Source organism: Heterodontus francisci, chromosome 41 (genome assembly GCF_036365525.1).
Source record: "Heterodontus francisci isolate sHetFra1 chromosome 41, sHetFra1.hap1, whole genome shotgun sequence".
NCBI lineage: Eukaryota > Metazoa > Chordata > Chondrichthyes > Heterodontiformes > Heterodontidae > Heterodontus > Heterodontus francisci.
In genome coordinates this window covers 28,068,123-28,087,889 of record NC_090411.1, presented here as the reverse complement: position 1 = coordinate 28,087,889, position 19,767 = coordinate 28,068,123, and the positions used below count along the sequence as shown (strand labels likewise).

At 45.6% G+C, this 19,767-nt stretch overlaps 1 protein-coding gene across 1 annotated transcript in view; it reads right to left on the bottom strand.

The window, feature by feature from the left end:
- Positions 1–419: 419 nt before the first annotated feature.
- The window catches only part of LOC137353395 (tumor protein p53-inducible protein 11-like), a 117,725-nt gene continuing 98,377 nt past the window's right edge, over positions 420–19,767 (bottom strand). The window contains exons 4-8 of the mRNA XM_068019630.1: positions 19,331–19,389; positions 15,928–15,976; positions 6,241–6,340; positions 2,334–2,435; positions 420–1,469 (exon numbers count right to left, since the gene is read on the bottom strand). Coding sequence (XP_067875731.1) covers positions 1,336–1,469; positions 2,334–2,435; positions 6,241–6,340; positions 15,928–15,976; positions 19,331–19,389 — 444 coding nt within the window. The 3' untranslated portion in view covers positions 420–1,335. The remainder of the gene's footprint in view (positions 1,470–2,333; positions 2,436–6,240; positions 6,341–15,927; positions 15,977–19,330; positions 19,390–19,767) is intronic.

Here is a 19,767-nt window from a genome sequence, read left to right as displayed (position 1 = left end):
GGTGACAGCTGTGGTTGCAGGTCCCCCTGTTGAGGGCGCGTTGGAGGGTCTCCTATTGGCCTTAATTGGGCGGCGAGAGCTGCCTTTGGCCACTAATTGACCAATTCAGGAAAAATCACTCGCAGGTGACTGCTCCCAACATAGTGTGGGGTCACGAACCCCAGTTGACCCCAACAGTGGGGTCGTGACCCAAAAGGCAAATTCCAAATCCGAGATATCAGTATTTGGATGTCAGAGTTTCCTCCATGTAGTTTCCGCATTCAGAGTTAACATCTTTAGTCAGTCTGCACATGTTAACATTTCAAATAAGTTGTATGAGAATGGTCAGTGTACAAGACGGTCACTATATGAAGATTGTCAATATAGGTGATGTTCACTATGGGTAATGGTGAGTTTAAATTCAAAGACTCAAGAACCTATTTGTTACAAGTCAACCTTTATTGAATTAGACACTGGTACAGAATACAAACCCAGACAGAAAGAGACAGTAATATCTGACTGCCACCTGGCACTGCAGCAGGATTTCCGAATATGGCAACTTTTTTTAAAATCAAACCATCAATTGCAACTTAAACTGAAAACCACATTCTCTCAGCAAGTGTGGTTACACCCTGTATGAAGCTCGCTGTCCTTTTTTTCATTGTATATACCCACCCACCCCATATCTTTGATGGGACAAAGAGTGAACCTCTGCTCAGCCCCTCCCACAATGATCAGGAATTCTCCATGTGGTGAGAAACTCTGAACTGTTCCAACTATCAGTGATTCTGGTTATCTTTGAGTGCAACTTGTTTTTAAAAAAGTGATAGAAATTACCGCAATTTCAGTGAGTTAGTATTGGTTACTTATGGAAACAAGTTTGCTCCCATCTTTATATTCCCCCTCTTCCTTCCCTCAGTTTCCCCTCTTTGCCTGCTCATGGGTGGCTCCCTCGTTCTTGGAGCTTCTCGCACAATGGCTGCTGGCGCGAAGCCACAAACAAAAATACTCAACTTCAGAGGACCGAACCCTCATTGGATAGATGCGTTAACGTTTGCTGTCATCACGTGATCAACCATCATACCTCCAGGAACACCTCCAACCAGAGTGGGCAACTCTAAGTAGGGCTTCACCCCAGGTGGGGATTGAACTTCACTCCGCATCTAGGCGGAGTGCTGGGTGCCCGAGATTGGAAAGTGCCCCATTCTCCAACGCAAACATCTGCCACCTCAGTGGGAAGTGGATGGCACAGGGTGGGGGTGGGGGGTGGGGCGTTTGGGCCTCTTTATTTAATTTGTTTGGATTTGCAGACTGAAAGCCCTGGGTAAGTGTCTCTCATCACTGTTGGGCGATGTGTTAGATTTTCTTGGGTTTCCGTCCAACTTGTAAGTAATAGAAAAGTGAAAGGATCCCAAATATTGCATAACCTAAGAGCAAGACTGCTGCATGCTGGGAAAACAGGCCTTGATCTACATCTGCAGCCAGCGTCACTGTAAAGGAAGAGAGAGAGTTAAGCGTTAAAGGATTCCCTAAAATTCACATGGGCCCACAGCAGATCTGTAACAAGTAGAGTTTAATTGCCGACCATTGCTAAAGCTGCCCGATGAACGTTGTCTCACGTTCCACACCAAACACTTCTTTTCTTGGTTTAATGCTTTGTAAGGGATCAGCCATGATCAGCAGGTACCATCCTCACCTTGGAGACAGAACATTGTAGGTTCTTGTCCTACTCCAGAGGTTTGCGCACAAAATCCAGGCTGACACTCCAGTGCGGTACAGAGGGAGTGCTGTACTGCCGGAGGTGGTGTCTTTTGGAGGAGACCTTAAACTGAGGCCCTGTCTTGCATTTCTATAGCACCTTTCACAACCTCAAGGTGGCCCAAAGTACTTTACAACCAATGAAGTACTTTTTTGAAGTGTTTTATTGTAGGAAAGATGGCAGCCAATTTGCACACAGCTAGATCCCACGAACAGCAAAGTGATAATGACCAGAGAATGATATTCATTGAGGGATAAATATTGACCCAGGGCACTGGAGAGAACTCCCGTGCTCTTCTTCAAATAGTGGTCATGGCATCTTTTACATCCACCTGAGACAGAAGACGGGTCCTCAGTTTAACATCTCATCGGAGAGATGGGACGGCACCTTTGACAGTGCAGCACTCCCTAGGTACCACATTGGGAGTGTCAGCCTGGATTTGCTCAGGTCAACATTGATGGGGGGAAACCTACATTAACAATATTGGTCTGCGGCAGACGCAATTTTTCCCTCTTACTGGACAAACTGCCCTTGCTCTAAGCAGAATCCTAGGACACTACATTGCACCAAAGTATGAGTGCTCGAATTTACATACCTAGGAATTCCACAGCAAAGTAGCAGGTCTCCAACAGGAGTGTCCATCGAATAATTGCTTTCTCGGACGTGTAAAAGGCATTCCATAGGATCAGAGAAATACCTTTACTCAAAAAAGAAACAGTTTAGTTATATTTTAGAAGCGCACCAAAAGGAAGCTAGGAGACATAGCAACACTGAGACAGGCACAACCGACATAATGTCTCCTTTTATTCTACATGTACTTGACATGCAGAGGAGCAAAGATGAAATAATATGCTAAAGCCATGCAGCACTAGATAGGAATAAATTGTGCCCTTTCCTTTTTGTGCCCTGCGCATGAATTACAACAATATCTTGCATTTGTATAGCGTCTTTAACGTAGCAATCAGAAAATAAAATCGACGCCAAGCCAAAGAAGGAGCCATTTTTCCTGCCAACCTTTGCTTCCAACTTATCTGGGTCAGGTCCATTCTTATTCCGTTAAGTTGGCTTTCTCCCAATTCATTATTCCTACTCTGGATTGTTCTTTATCCTTTTCCATAGTTAACCTAAACCTTATGAAACAATGATCACTGTCCCTAAATGCTCCCCTATTGACACTTGATCTGCTTGGCCCACTTCATTCCCAAGAACCAGGTCTAGCAGTGCCTCCTTTCTCATTGGACTGGAAAATACTGCTGTAGAAAATTCTCCTGAACACACTCTAGCAACTCTTGCCCCTCTCTGCCTTTTACACTATCACTATCCCAGTCTAGATTTGGATAAAGTCCCCCCATTTTAACCACTCTACAATTCTAGCACCTCTCTGTAATTTCCTTGCAAATTTGCCCCTCTACATCTTTCCCACTAGTTAGTGGCCTAGAGGGAGGTAATTCCAGAGTGTAGGGCCTAGACGACCAAAGGCACGTCTGCCAATGGTGGGGTTAAGGGTGTGGGGGCTGCACAGGAGGCCAGAGCTTGGAGGAAGTTTCTCTGCAGGGTGTAAGGCTGGAGGAGGTTACAGAGTTAGGGAGGGGGTGAGGCCATGGAGGGATTTGAACACAAGGATGAGAGTTTTGAAATCGCAGTGTTGATGGACCAGGAGCCAATTCTGTGGAAGACCACAGGGGTGATGGGTACAGGAGCCAAAATTAGGACACACAAACTCTAACATGTCAAGTTGTTCCCTTTCATAGAAACATAGAAAAATAAGAGCAGGAGTTGGCCATTCGGCCCTTTGGGCCCGCTCTGCCATTCAAAAAAGATCATGGCTGATCGTCTAATTCAGTTACTCTGTTTTCTCCCCATATCCCTTGATCCCTCCGGCATTAAGAAATATATCTATCTCCTTCTTGAATATATTTAATGACTTGGCCTCCACTGCCTTCTGCGGAGAGAATTCCACAGGTTCCCCACCCTCTGAGTGAAGACATTTCTCCTCATCTCAGCTCTAAATGGCATACCCCGTATCCTGAGTCTGTGACCCCTGGTTCTCGACTCTTCAGCCATCGGAAATGTCTTCCTGCATCTAGCCTGTTTAGTCCCGTTGGAACTTTATAGGTTTCTAGGAGATCCCCTCTCATTCTTCTAAACTCTAGCAAAATAGGCCTAGTCAACCCAATCTCTCCTCATACGTCAATCCTATCATCCCAGGAATTAGCCTAGCAAATCTTCTTTGCACTTCCTCCATGGCAAGAACATCCTTCCTCAGATAAGGAGACCAAAACTGCCCACAATACTCCAGATGTGGTCTCATCAAGGCCCTGTATAACTGCAGTAAGACATCCTTGCTCCTGTACTCAAATCCTCTTGCAATGAAGGCCAACATACCATTCGCCTTCCTAACTGCTTGCTGCACCTGAATGCTTGCTTTCAGCGACTGGTGTACAAGGACACCCAATCTATCACCATTCAGATAATAATCTGCCTTTCATGCAATGTGCACTGTACATATAGAACAGTCAACACTGAGGCACACATAGCCACGCAGTACTGGGCTGGAGTGAATTGTCTCCTGTTACCTGGTACAAATGGGCAACAACTGAGACCAATGATCAACTACAAATAGTTGAGAGGTGGCAAACATTTGATCCCAACTTTTTGAAAGCTTTGACCCTAACTTTTGTCACCAGTTCCATTTTATTTTTCCACATGTGCTATTTAATCATAAGGGTTAATCATGGATTGTGGATATATATAATAGATATGAGCCTATTTACCCGTGTACAATATGGGGGGGAAACTGGTTAGCACCTGGCTATGGGCGTGAAGCCAGTGGCATGACTGCAAGGCACACCTGAAGAGTACGGTCCAAGGATCATCCAAAATGGGCAAATTGTGGCTGGTAATTAGCCATACTGATACAGCTTGCCCAATAGGCCCAAAGCAACATTAGCCTGCTCAGGGACAGGTACATCCTGGGATGGTGGGGACTGGGGGTGGGTGGGTGCAGGAGGTGGCGATGGTGGAGCGCGGATGAATGAAGGGGTTATGGGGGTGGGGGGCTGCAGCAGCCCATAGTATTAACATCCAGCCTAAAGGAGTATCCCTTCTCTTCCTGACTCCATAGTCAGGTAAGTAAAGAAAAAGTTCCTCAAGTTAGGCCTGCTAAGGAGCTTGTGCAGTACAAACTCCACCCAGATTTTCACCCATTTCCCAGAGGGATCCTTAAATAGGCATTCAGCCCCTCATTAGCATATACAAGGGACCTTATGCCAGTTTAAGGCAGCAGCCAAGGACTTCTGAATATCGCCTGAGTATTTCAGAGCCCTTGGGTCACAGGACAAAATTGGACCCATTTTGCCCCCATTTTGTGCCTGGGAAACAAGGTCCAATTTTGTCCCCTACATATGTGTCAACGTAAATTGAGGTACAGGTGGGGTCGTATAGTCCAGGCAGGGTTACCTAGTTCCCCCTTTTGCCTTGTGTGCACTGGACATATACAGGAGCTGTCACGTCAGCTGGGCGGGCAGCAGTTTGGCACAACGTTTCATTGGAGAAGATGAGGTTGGAGAAGACATGAGGGGAGATAAGAGGTCAGCTAGAGACAGACTCATGTTCAGGGTTAGAGCATGGGGCAGCCACCGCGTGTAGCATGTCCAATTTCCAGTCATCAAACAGGAGGTCCGATGCTGGCACGTGTCCACATTGGCTTTTTCACTGTGTTTTTGTCTGCCATCTGTTTCACCCTATCCCCCAGACCCTGTAAAGACTGATAAATATTTAGTTCTAAAGTTCTCCCCACAAACAGCCACTTACCTTTAATATTCCACATCTCTCTAAATTTGAGCTGTTGACAATTCCCATTAGGCCTGCTGCAAACAGATGGCCGAAGCTAATGTTAATAATTCAAATGAGTTGACAGTGCACTGTGGATGAGCTTGGGCCTAATAGCCAGGCATTTCCATCATAGATTCTGGCTGAACCAGATTCTTCATAATCTCCTCATCCTCTTTGACCCAGAGCGAGGCTTCCGACCCTATATCCTATCCATTACGATGACCACCTCCTTCCACCTCTGTAACATCGCTCACCCCCACCTCGAACTTAGTTAATTAAGAACATGGGAACAGGAGATGGCCATTCAACACTCCCCCCACACCCATACCCCCCACTAGTCTGTTCCACCATTCAATTAAATCATGGCCTTAGTTCCATAATCCTTAATATCCTTGTCTGACACAAAAAGTCAATCTCAGTTTTGAAATTTTCAGTTGACCCCCAGCCTCAGCTTTTCTGAGAGAGAGAGTTCCAGTTTCCCACTCCCCTGTTTTATGAAGAATTGCTTCCTGACACCACTCCTTAACAGCCTGGCTCTAATGTTAAGGTTACGACACCTTGTTCTGGACTCTCCCCACTAGAGCACAAATCAACAGGAACAGAAAGCTCATGCAAGGGTGAAAGGTAATTTCTTAATTTAGCGTTTTAATTTGTGACTCGCAACCTACTGAGTAACGCGCCACCGTGGAGTCTGAGAGACGCTTTGCAGGACAACCTGTACTCTTCCTGGAACAGCCAATCATGGAGCATTCTGGGAAACACCAGGGCCTGAAGCAGGAAGGAAAGGATACATTAAATTGCAGGCTGTCCAGGGGAAGGAGCCGTTTCATGTTCAGAGTATCTTCCCAACTTCTCTTTTTCAAATAAAGATCGGTTCCACCACAGTCCCCATGGCTATTGATTCCGGCAATGCTATTCTGATACTGTCCTCTGGCAGGGGTGGGGGGAGTGCACGTAAGAGCAACCAAGATATCATGACGTAATTCAGAAATACCAAATACCAGGAGTTAGATATCAAAGTGAATATTGCCACCATTGTGTCAACCAATGAGCTTTTGGTGGGGTGGAGCTAACAGCAAACAGAGTCTATTTTATAGTGAATAACGTCTATTTATTCAACAAACAGCAAACAGAGTCTAATTAAACAACAAACAAAGTCTTAAACATCGCACTACAACAAACAGTCTATTTATTTAGCAGAGTTTATTTAAACAGAGCCTCTATGAACTAGAGCTCACGACTGGAACTACAGCAAAGCCTCCTGATGAAGGCAGGATGTTTCTCGAACAAAATGCAGTGAGTGGAGAATAGTCCATTATACAAATGACGTGCTTAAGATCAATCACAGTTACTTAGAGCAGTGACTGACAGGGGGCATTACCCAATCATCTTCAGTCTAGCCGGGACTAGTGGTGTCACTATCTGTAGCCATTAGCTATATAACTTTAAAAGGGCTAATTTCAAACAAATGAGGGGACGACTTAAGCAGATTTATTGGGTGCATGGGGGGAGGGGCATTTTGTTCGACAACACATCAGTGAAGGACAAGTGAAATTCCTTTAAAGGCATGAAGGATAAATACATGCCCCAGAACCAGCAGGCTCAGAGTTAACAGGTCTGAGTGAATTAATAAACAAATCAAAAGTGAAATGAAGAGAAAAGATGGCCTTTATAATATACAAACATAGGAATTAGGAGCAGGCCACTTAGCCCCTCGAGCCTGCTCTGCCATTCAATAAGATCATGGCTGAACTGATTGTAACCACGACTCCACATTCTCGCCTACCGCTGATAACCTTTCACCCCCTTGTTTATCAAGAATCTATCTACCTCTGTCTTAAAAATATTCAAAACTCTGCTTCCACCACCTTTACTCTCTGTTTCCTGTGAGCTAGCCAATCTTCTCTCCATGCCAATATTTTACCCCAACACCATGAGCTTTTATTTCCCGCAATTTTACAGGGATTCACTGGAGTGAATTCAAGAACAAACAGTAATACGCTAATTATCACAAGAACAAAAAGAGACCTAAAAAAAGAATAGCCCCAGACGTGTCGTGTTTTTATAGTAAGCAGGGAGAGGAAAGGTTGGGAACCATAAAAGATGCAAACAGGTTCAATCTGCCATACAGAAGGGCAATTAGGGATGGATAATAAACGCTGGTCTTGCCAGCGAAGTCACAAATGAATAAAGAATAAAAGGAATGGAATTTACTTTTGCTAATGAACTTAAATTTACTTGACACATACCGGAAGCAACAAGAAGTTGGTGTGTTACAACAACAACTTGTATTTATATAGTGCACTTAACGTAGTTAAATGTCCCTAGGGAGGAGCGATTATCAAACGATATTTGACAAAAAGCCCCATGAGATATTAGGCAGATGACCAAAAGCTTGATCAAAGAGGTACGTTTTGAGGAGTGTTTAACAGAGGAAAGTGAGGGAGAGAGGCAGAGAGGTTTAGGGAGAGAATTCCAGAGCTTGGAAGCTGAAGGCACGGCCGCCAATGATGGAGCCGTTAAAATTGGGAATGCGCAAGAGGCCGGAATTGGAGGAGCACAGAGATCTCGGAGGGTTGTGGGGCTGAAGGAGGGAAAGATGGGTGGTGGGGGGGGGGTGGGGGTGGTGTGGGGGGAGGTGTGAGGCCATGGACGGATTTGAAGAAAAGATTGAGAAGTTTAAAATTGAGATGTTGCTGGGTCAGGAGCCAGTGGTGTAGGTCAGCGAGCACTGGGGGTGATGGGTGAATGGGACATTGGGGCTTGAATTTTAGGTCCTACTGGGGCCCGGACCAGAGGTGGGCAGGCACTGAAAATAGCGGTGCAGGCCAGTGTGGCTTCAAACTGCTTCATTAACGGCCACTAAAGGCCAATTAAAGGAGGCCGAATGGGATTTTCCAGTCAGCCTCCAGGATCTAGCGGGCAGTGGGGGGTGGGGAGCCAGTTTAATAGCTTGGTGGCAGTCTCCTGGCGAAAGACTGGGGAGGGGGAGGCGGGGGGTGCCAGAGCTCCAGACAGGCCTAGAAGCCCTCCCTGCCTGCCTAGGTGTTGCTGCAGCCGCAGCTGCATTGTAGAGGGGATCCCCCTGCTGCGGAAGTAGCCCAGCTGCTGAATCTATTTTTTATTATGAATTTGAAACTGTTGGAGATAGGGTGCCTCCATTTTGGATGAAGCCCGCCAAAGACTTGCAGGGGTTGATAGGTAATTGGTCATTGTAAATTGCCCCTAGTGTAGGTAGGTGGTAGGAGAATGGTAGGGAATATGGGATTAATGTAGGATTAGTATAAATGGGTGGTTGATGGTCGGCACAGACTCGGTGGGCCGAAGGACCTGTTTCAGTGCTGTATCTCTCTATGACTCTATGGCTCCCTCACTTACCTTCCACGGCATTCTGCTGCTCCTCTCAAGCTGGAAGGCTTCGAGAGCCCATTCGCTGTCCTTAATTGGACGGCGAGCCCGCACTCTGGCCACTAATTGGCCGCCCCAGGGAAAATCATAATGAGTGACCATTTGCGTGAGCTTCTGACCCACGTTTCAGCCTGACCGCGGGGTTCAGAAGCCCTCAGGGAACATCCTGTGTGAATTAGGGCAGCAGAGTTTTGGATCAGCTCAGGATAGAGAACAGGCCTAGTTCCACATAGTTTGGGAAGAGTTACACCCAGGTGAGTGAACAGGTTGGTGTGTAATACATGCAGGATAATGCACTGGGTGGTGTCTGTTGTAAAGACGTTATAGCAGGGCCTTCAGAAAAATTCAAGGTAATCAGGCAGAGTCAACATGGATTTGTGAAAGGGAAATCATGTTGAACCAATTTATTGGAGTTCTTTGAGGAAGTTTGATAAGGTGCCACATCAAAGGTTATTGCAGAAAATAAAAGCTCACAGTGTCGGGAGTAACATATTGGCATGGAGAGAAGATTGGCTAGCTAACAGGAAACAAAGAGTAGGCACAAATTTTCTGGTTGGCAAGATGTAACGAGTGGTGTGCCACAGGGATCAGAGCTGGGGCCTCAACTTTTTACAATTTATATAAATGACTTGGATGAAGGGACCGAAGGTATGGTTGTTAAATTTGCTGATGACACAAAGATAGGTAGGAAAGTAACTTGTGAAGAGGACATAAGGAGACTACAAAGGGATATAGATAGGTTAAGTGAGTTGGCAAAGACCTGGCAAATGGAGCATAATGTGGGAAAGTGTGAAATTGTCCACTTTGGCAGGAAGAATAAAAAAGAAGCATATTATCTAAATGGTGAGAGATTTCAGAGCTCTGAGTTGCAGAGGGATCTGGATGTCCTAGTGGATGAATCACAAAAAGTTAGTATGCAGGTACAACATGTAATATGGAAAACTAATAGAAAGTTATCATTTATTGTGAAGGGAGTTGAATATAAAAGTAGGGAGGTTATGCTTCAGCTATACAGGGCATTGGTGAGACCACATTGGAGTACTGTGTACAGTACTGGTCTCCTTATTTAAGGAAGGACGTAAATGCATTGGAGGCAGTACAGAGAAGGTTTACTAGATTGATAACTAGAATGGGCAGGCTGTCTTACGAGGAAAGATTGGACAGGCTAGGCTTGTATCTGCTGGAATTTAGAAGAGTAAGAAGCAACTTGATTGAAACATACAAGATCCTGACAGGGTGGATGTGGAAAGGATGTTTCCCCTTGTGGGAGAATCTAGAATTAGGATTCACTCTTTAAAAATAAGGGGTCGCCCATTTAAGACAGAGATGAGGAGAATTTTTTTCTCTCAGAGGGTTGTGAGTCTTTGGACGTCTCTTCCTCCAAAGGCGGTGGAAGCAGAGTCTTTGAATATTTTTAAGGCAGAGGTAAATAGATTCTTGATAAGCAAGGGGATGAAAGGTTATCGGGGGTAGCTAGAAATGTGGAGTAATCAGTTCAGCCATGACCTTATTGAATGGCTGAGCAGGCTCGAAGGGCCGAGTGGCCTACTCCTGCTCCTAATTCATATGTTCGTATGTACACAGGATTAATCATGTGGACTACAATCCATGGCCAGAGAGAATATTATACGCAAGATAACACAGGCTGAAATGTGCTGCACACAAACCCAAGTAGGCTAGTCACTCACACATATATATACAGGTATAAATTTAAATCTTGTTTCAGAAGAAATATATATTTATTTCTTCTGAAACCGAACACAAAAAAGGATCCTTTCCTTTACATCAAAGCAGTTTAGTTGCCTTTGAGTATTAGAAATAACACATGAACCATTGTGAATTGCTTTTAGCCACTCCATTCAGTACAACACGCTGTTATATATCCCAACCTCAATATTAATCTCTCGTTTACTTTATGTAGATAGGGTAGAGTAGCACAGTGGTTATATTATAAATAACTAATGTAGAGGCCTGGATTAATGATCCAGAGACACGTGGTTCAAATCTCACCAAGACAGGTGGGGAATTTAGATTCAGTAAATTAAATAAGTATGGAATAAAAAGCTAGTAACAGTAATCGTGACTAAGAAACTACCAGATTTGTTCTAAAAATGCATTTAGTTCATTAATGTCCATTAGGGAAGGAAATCTGCTGTTCTTACCTGGTCTGGCCTGCATGTGACTCCAGACCTACAGCAATGTGGTTGACTCTTATTGGGCCTCTGAAATGGCCTAACAAGCCACTCAGTTGTCAAGAGGGAGTAATAACTGTTGGCCTTGCCAGTGATGCCCATTTTTTGAATGAATAATAAAAGTTATGTACCCACCCTTATTGCCTTACTACTATAACCACCTTGCGACACTCACATAAAGTGTAGTGATTGAAACTACAAGAACTCACCCTGAAGAGTTATAAAAATGGACTTTTCTTTTCAAACAGAGGACAATGTGTTTCAAAATGGCTGCCAAAGCTCAAAAGACCTGGTTTGTGTATTCAAAATGTATACTGTCTGGCAAAGACAAAAGAATACATTCAAAACTAAGAGGTATCAATTGCACCCATCCTAAACCCATCAAGAGACATTTTTGAATTGAATGGGTTCTTCTGAAACAAAGAAGGTATGAAGTAGCCACATCCTGGACCATTGTCCACCACCACAGGGAGGAAAATCCATGCCTCCCAACCGAGGCAAAGGTGTGAAACAATTTTTGACCCTAAAAGTAGCTCTCTGGAGACAGAGGGAGACCCAAGAAGAAGCATCACCAAAAGCTGGAAAGAAATCCAGCAAGCCAAGAAGGGAGGCACCCTGCTGCGAATTCTACATTTTTAATTTGCACAGCAGTGAATTGGAACTGACTCTCTGTCTTCAAACTGAATAATCTACAAACATCTCAGGTCTGCAACCAATGAGAAATTGACCTCCGAGAGAATTCAACAAGTTTACCTTTGAACCCCAAAACCCTACCCTGCTTAAAACCATTTACCCCTTTGCCTCTCTATCTGTCACTTGTGTGTGTGTGTGTGTGTGCGCGTGTGCGAGTGAATGTGTGAGTGGGTGCAGTTGCAACAAATTTGGGATAAGGCAGATTGCTCAATAAATAATTAATCTTCCGTTTTAAACCTACACAAAACCCTGTCACTGTTTGTCCATTTGACAAATAAAACACAAAGTGGTTATAACCCTAACAGCAAAAAAACACTTGCTGCAGTCAGGTGGGAGTTGAACAGTTAGAATCACCCAAACCTCTCACCGTATGACTGCAACAACCTTGTGATACCTTGTGATTGAGGTAGTTAATGTCGCTGCCAATATTGCATCGCTGTGTCTGACTCAGTCTTTGATGCCCCTGTATGTGCTGTGGATAGAGCTGGCATGGTTATTAATAAATATCTTTACGACTAAATCATGCAGGACAGCTTGAAATGAGCTAAATTAGGCCTCAGATCTGGAGCTCGTCCTAACTCCAATCTATCGGTATGTGTTCCTGTAAAGGGCCGGGAGGTGTTGTCTGATAACCTTTAACTTATATAGGTTAAATGTAGGAATTTATTTTGACACAATAGTCTTGATTTTAGTTTCCATGACAACCCATGAATGGATTGTTGAGTAACAGAGTGGAAATGTGGCAGAGATCTTGGTTGATAGTTCAAATCACGCCAACGTCCGCTAGGGTGAGGGGCTGGAGGAGGATATTTTGGGCAGAATCATATCAGTCGTGTGGAGGTGGCTTTGGGGGCGGGGGGGGGGGGGGGGGGGGGGCGTGGGGGGAACATGATTCCACCTCCGAGTGTTCTTGCTGGAGCTGGGTTGTGATCAGCACCAACTATCCACCCGGCAACAGCTGCCAATTGTTATCGATTAAGTGCCCAGTTAGGGACAATTTGGTGATACCACTGGGATCTTCCTGATGGTGGACAGATTCCCCCATCTTGAGGCGCCCTCATGGTTCCCCCAACTACAGTGGCAGCGCCCACCTTTCCCCGTGACTCTACCAGCTACCCAGAACCTTGGATGCTCCCTTTGCCCCTACTGTCTCCACAGCCCGCCCGCCCGCTGTCCCTTATTGAACGGGACTCCCGGAAATGGCCGTCTCGAGGAAGATCATGCAGGCAGGTGGCCCTGAGAACCCGGAAATGGTCCCAGTCCATGTTTAAAAACGAAGGCGGTCAGATTCCACCCTTTGAAACCCCTACCAGAAAGTGAAGAAAAAAACTTGCATTTATATAGCGCCTGTCACGACTTTACTAAGTGGCGGGGATGACGTGAAATAGACACCCTGGCATTTCCTGGTGTTTGCACTGAATGTGGACTCAGTCCTCCTGACACCCGTCTAAAACAGCCTGGCAGGGTGGCCAGGTGTTCAGTGAAGGAAACGGATGCTGGGAGATTGTTTCCCCCGTCTGGGAGTTTGGAACACGGGCTCACAGTCCCAGGATAAGGGGTTGGCCATTCCAGACTGAGATGAGGAGAAATTTCCTCACTCAGAGGGTTATAAATCTTTGGAATTCTCTAGCCCAGAGACTGTGGATGCTCAGTCATTGGAGTGCCAAGTGAGGGTCAGCCCTTTTGGCATCACGAGCATCACTTTAACTTCATCTGCCACAACACAATGCCGGACTGCTCCATTTACCCCCCACGTCAGCTTCATAATCCCAATCATGATCTAGCGACATAGGTTCAAATCCCAGCACAGTGACGGGGGGAAAATTTAAATTCAATTTATTAAATGTCATAGTAAATAGTTATTTCTCAGACTGGAGGATGGTAGACAGTGTTGTTCTGCAAGGCTCAGTGCTGGGACCACTGCTTCATTTGCTATATATAAATAGCTGGGGAAGCCTATCCCCACTCCCTCCAATCACCTCTCCCCCCGACAGACTGCACAAAGCTTAATGTTCACCCCTTCCCAACATCCCCTACACCCATTACATTGATTTGATCCCATCTCCCCCCTACCCCCACACTGAAATTTTTAACTCCTCCCCCCTCCCCACCAGTGTCACGCCAGCTTTCCCCGGACGGGGACTTGAATGCACGGGAGTGACAGCCGCTGTGCCGAAGATCGCGGTGGGCCCGGACGATTTCAGTTAAGTTTATTTAAATTTATTCATGCCATTCATTTGAATATTGAAATGCTGTTCCCGTCGCCCAGAAGTTGGGGGCGGTGGGGGGGGGGGCCGCCACGGAGCCTCGCTGCCACTGAGGGGATAGGGCCGGGCCTTCCTGGCATCGGCCTCCCTGACGGACCGCGCCGGAACCACTTTCCGGCTCCCTCCGTCACAGAGCCTGATGTCGAGAGCTTGGTAAAATCCAGCCCATTGAGAGAGTGGTTAGTAAAGCATATGGGATCTTGGGCTTCATAAATAGTGGCATTGAGTACAAAAACAGGGAAGTTGTGCTGAACCTTTATAAAGTTCTGGTTCGGCCCCAACTGGAGTATTGCGTCCAGTTCTGGTCACCACACTTCAGGAAGGATGTGAGGGTCCTTGAGAGAGTTCAGAGATTTACCAGAATGGTTTCAGGGATGGAGGGTTTTAGTTACAAGGTTAGGTCAGAAAAGCTGGGTTTGTTCTCCTTAGAGCAAAGCAGATTGAGGGGAGATTTAACAGAAGTGTACAAGATTATGACAGGCTTAGATAAGTTACACAAGGAAAAGCTGTTCCCATTAACAAATAGTACTCAGACTAGGGGGCAAAGGATGCAGGGGGAAGATGAGGAAGCACCTTTTTTTTAAATGCAGCGAGTGGTAATAACCTGGAACTCGCTGCCCACAAAGGTGGTGGAAGCGATGATCAATGACTTCAAGAGGAGAGTTGGATGGCCACCTGAGAGAAATAGATTTGCAGGGCTACGGGGAGCGAGCCGGGGAGTGGGACTGACAGCATAGCTCCCTGGAGAGCCGGCATGGACTCGATGGGCTGAATGGCCTCCTTCTGTGCCGTAAATGACTCTATAGCCTGGATTTTGTTCTCCCCTAGGCATCGGGTTCTGTGGTAGGGTTGAAGGGGGCGGGGGGGGGGTGGTGCCTGAAGATGGTTCCAGATGAGGCCTGCCACGGACCTCGATGCCGGGAGGGCCCGGCCCAGCCCGATCCTCCCGACAGTGGTGAGACTCCATGACAGCTCCCCCACCCCCCCCGCCCCTCCCCATCTCCGCCACTGGGCGATGGGACAACAATTAACATATTCAAATCAATAAAATGAAAACATTTAAATAGACTTATCTGCAATCTTGAGGGTCCGCGTGATCTCGGCTGGGCAGCCGGCACTCCCACGCCTTCATGTCCCCGTCCAGTGAAACGTGGCGCCACACTGGTGGGGTGGGGAGAGGATGTGATCAGTGTGGGGGTGGCGGAGGGTAGGGGGGGTGGTGGAGGCAGCTAATGCCTTTGCCGGGGATAGATAGGCCGCCTCCTCCACATGCTGGTCGTGCTGGCTATTTAAATCAGCCACCGTGCGGGTGATTGCGGTGGCTCTTTGGCGTGCGACCCGCATGGCTCGGCCGCCATTTTTTAATCTCGCTGCCGAGATCCAGCCCCATGACTCTAAACAAATCTGGAATAAGAAGCTAGTCTCAGTAATGATGACCATGAGTCTTATCCGATTGTCATAAAAACCCATCTGGTTTATTAATGTCCTTTCGGGAAATCTGCTGTCTTTAACTCGGTCTGGCCTACGTGTGGTTCCAGATCCACTCGCCTCTGAAATGGCCTAGCAAGCCACTCAGTTAGTGATGCCCACATCACATGAATGAATTTTTAAAAATCAAACACTCAATTACAACACAATAACTTAGAAGGCAATTGGATCCCTTTCCTGATATTGCTGCTGATGTTGTATGTTGTTTTAGATATTTACTTGTCTGATAAAGAACATTGGTCCAAAGGAAGCCATTTGCAATCACTGATTATATACAAAAGGTGCATGTTGAGGAACTTGAACTGACCAGAATTCCAGCAATGGAGAATGTGACTGCGGAGAGGAACTGCCAGCACCTGAAACAAGAAGCAATGTGGAAAAGTTAGGTTGCTCACTCTAGTTGCACTTAGTTTCTGTTTATTCAGCAGGATAAGGATAATTCACTGTGTAACTACGTGGAGCTACTGTTAATTCAGCAGAGTTATCGTAGAGTTCAATCTTGCTTCATGCTATTAAAATTCCATATTACATTTTCTTGTGTGAATTTTTATAATTAAGCTGGATTTCTGTTAGCCGCACTCTATAATACTCCTCTTGTCTTCACACATGGAAAATGTGAGATAAATACACAACCATGAGCATGATGGGCCGAATGGCCCCCGTCTGTGCTGTAAGTTTCTACTGACACTGTGTGGAGATTGTCTGGAAGGCAGTCTGCCTCTATTTGTGTTATTGCATATAAATAATTTGAGGGTTCCAGACTTGGCTCAGTGCAAACACACTTCTGCCACGTACAAGGGCACAGTTTTTTTCTCCAGATGAGGCTTGCTATCCTTTAAACTCAAGATAAAGAAAATCTAAGCTCTAACTCCTTGGCTTAGTGGATAGTGTACTCCTATCTGAGTCAGACACTTGTGGGTTCAAGTCGCACTACAGACACAAGTCAGGTTGATGCTACTGTGTATTTACTGATTGAGTTCCACACTGTCAAAATCAGTATTGAGGGAGTACAGTACTGTAGGTCCCTTACAGTAAGAAACAGGGGAATTTATTATGTTGGACAAATAAATGGCTGACCAACTAAATGCATACTTTGGTTCTGTCTTCACAAAGGAGGACACAAATATCATACCAGAAATGTTGGGGAACACAGGGCTTAGTAAGAGGAATTGAAGGAAATCAGTATTAGTAGAGAAATGGTGTTGGGGAAATTGATGGGATTGAAGGCCGATAAATCCCCAGGGCCTGATGGTCTGTATCCCAGAGTACTTAAGGAAGAGGTCCTAGAAATAGTGGATGCATTGGTGTACATCTTCCAAGATTCTATAGACTCTGGAACAATTCCTACAGATTGGAAGGTAGCTAATGTAACCCCACTATTTAAAAAGGGAGGTAGAGAGAAAGTAGGGAATTATAGACCAGTCAGCCTGACGTGGGTAGTGGGGAAAATTCTAGATTTTATAGCAGAGCACTTAGAGAACAGTGGTAGAATTGGGCAGAGTCAGCATGGATTTACAAAAGGGAAATCATGCTTGACAAATCTACAAGAATTCTTCGAGGATGTAACTAGTAGAGTTGATGAGGGGGAGCCAGTGGATGTGGTTTATTTGGACTTTCAGAAGGCTTTCGACAAAGTTCCACATAAGAGATTAGCACGTAAAATTAAAGTGCATGGGATTGGGGGTAGTGTATTGCGATGGTTGGTTGGTAGACAGGAAACAAAGAGTAGGGATAAATGCGTCTTTTTCCGAATGGCAGGCAGTGACTAGTGGGGTACCGCAGGGATCGGTGCTAGGACCCCAAATATTCACAATATATATTAATGATTTAGATGAGGGAACTAAATGTAATATCTCCAAATTTGCAGATGACACAAAACTGGGTGGGTGGGAGGGTGAGTTGTGAGGAGGATGCAGAGAGGCTTCAGGGTGATTTAGACAAGTTGAGTGAGTGGGCAAATGCATGGCAGATGCAGTATAATGTGGATAAATGTGAGGTTATCCACTTTGGTAGCAAAAACAGGAAGGCAGATTATCTGAACGGCTATAAACTGAGAGAGGAGAATATGCAGCGAGATCTGGGTGTTCTTGTACACCAGTCGCTGAAGGTAAGCATGCAGGTCCAACAGGCGGTAAAAAAGGCAAATGATATGTTGGCCTTCATAGCGAGAGGATTCGGGTACAGGAGCAGGGATGTATTGCTGCAATTATACAGGGCCTTGGTGAGGCCACACCTGGAATATTGTGTGCAGTTTTGGTCTCCTTATCTGAGGAAGGATGTTCTTGTTATAGAGGGAGTGCAGTGAAGGTTTACCAGACTGATTCCTGGGATGGCGGGACTGACGTATGAGGAGAGATTGAGTCAGTTTGTGTGGAAGAAAATAATAATCATGGGAAATAAGTAAAAGCATTATGATTGCTAAGTGGGTATGAAATAGTTAAAGTAGACTAGCTGACGCCTGTGATTCCTGTAATTATAAGGACAGCTGTTCCTTTGTGGTATGATCATGTAACACTTTGTGGTTTGGAACAATGGGCTCTTGTGAAATGTATGCTGTCAATTCCTGTTGATAAGGAATGTAGGGCCCCTCTTATCAGAGTATACGACAGCTGCTTTGATGTAACTGCAGATTGCACGAAGCACTCAGGAATGCAAGCTTGATAAGGATGAAAGGAAGACTCAAGGACAATTGATGGGGTCTGGGATGCTAAATGTCAGGGAATGTGAACTGATAGCGCAAAGTTGTTTAGTTTGGTGTATAAATATAAACACTCTTCACTGTTCGAGAGAGTGCTGCTTACAGTGCAGACTGTACGGGCTCTCCGTGATATCACGCAAATAAACTCCTAGTAACAAATTTCGAAGTCTCCGTATGAGTTATTAAAATATCTTCGACAGTTAGGATTATATTCGCTGTTCAGAAGAGTGAGGGGGGATCTCATAGAAACCTATAAAATTCTGACAGGACTTGACAGGGTGGATGCAGGAAGGATGTTCCCGTTGGTGGGGGAGTCCAGAACCAGGGGTCATAGTCTAAGGATACGGGGTAAACCTTTCAGGACTGAGATGAGGAGAAATTTCTTCACCCAGAGAGTGGTGAGCCTGTGGAATTCGCTACCGCAGAAAGCAGTTGAGGCCAAAACATTGTATGTTTTCGAGAAGGAGTTAGATATAGCTCTTGGGGCGAAAGGGATCAAAGGGTATGGGGCAAAAGTGGGAACAGGCTACTGAGTTGGATGATCGACCATGATCATAATGAATGGCGGAGCAGGCTCGAAGGGCCGAATGGCCTACTCCTGCTCCTATTTTCTGTGTTTCTATGAGTACCACACTGTCACAGAGTGCTGCACTGTCAGAGGAGCAGTAACTGAGGGGGTGCTGTGTTGATGGAGAGTCAGTACTGAGGGAGTGCTGCATAGTTAGAGAGTCAGTGGTGAGGGAGCACTGCACTATCAGAGAGTCAGTCCTGAGGGAGTGCCACACTGTTGGAAAGTCAGCACTGAGGGAGTTCTGTATTGCCAGCGAGTCAGTAATGAGGGAATGTTGCACTGTTAGAGGGGCAGTAACTGAGGCCGTGCTTTGCTGTTGGAGGGGCAATTACTGAGAGAGCACTACACTGCTGGAAGGGGTATCTTTTGTATTGTAAAGCAAGCAGCCATTTTTTTCTGCAGAATTTAAATGTTGGGGTTTGGAAAATTCTGTTTTATTACCTGAGGCCAAATGGCTCATGAAGAGTAAACTTGAATTCATTCCCCAACATCTGACTGATCTGGGGGAGAAAATGAAAAATATTAATTCAGTTATATTATCTACACGACATGATCGACTCTTAACTATCTCTGAGGAATGGCTTTGCAACCACCTCAGTTGTATTGAACCACTGCCCCTGCAAAGAAGTCTCAACATAACCTAACCAATAAGTCAGGGCACCGAGGGATGGGCAATAAATGCCGCCCTTGCCCGCGACACGCGTATCCCGAGAATAATTATAAAAATATAATCCTGTGAGGGATGTTGACCACCTGATCAAATCATTCACACAAAACACACAAATACATGCCTGAACACGCTCATATACAGATACATGCTTATTCACACACAAATACACGCACGCAAACACCAGCATCGACACACATGGACTTGCGCA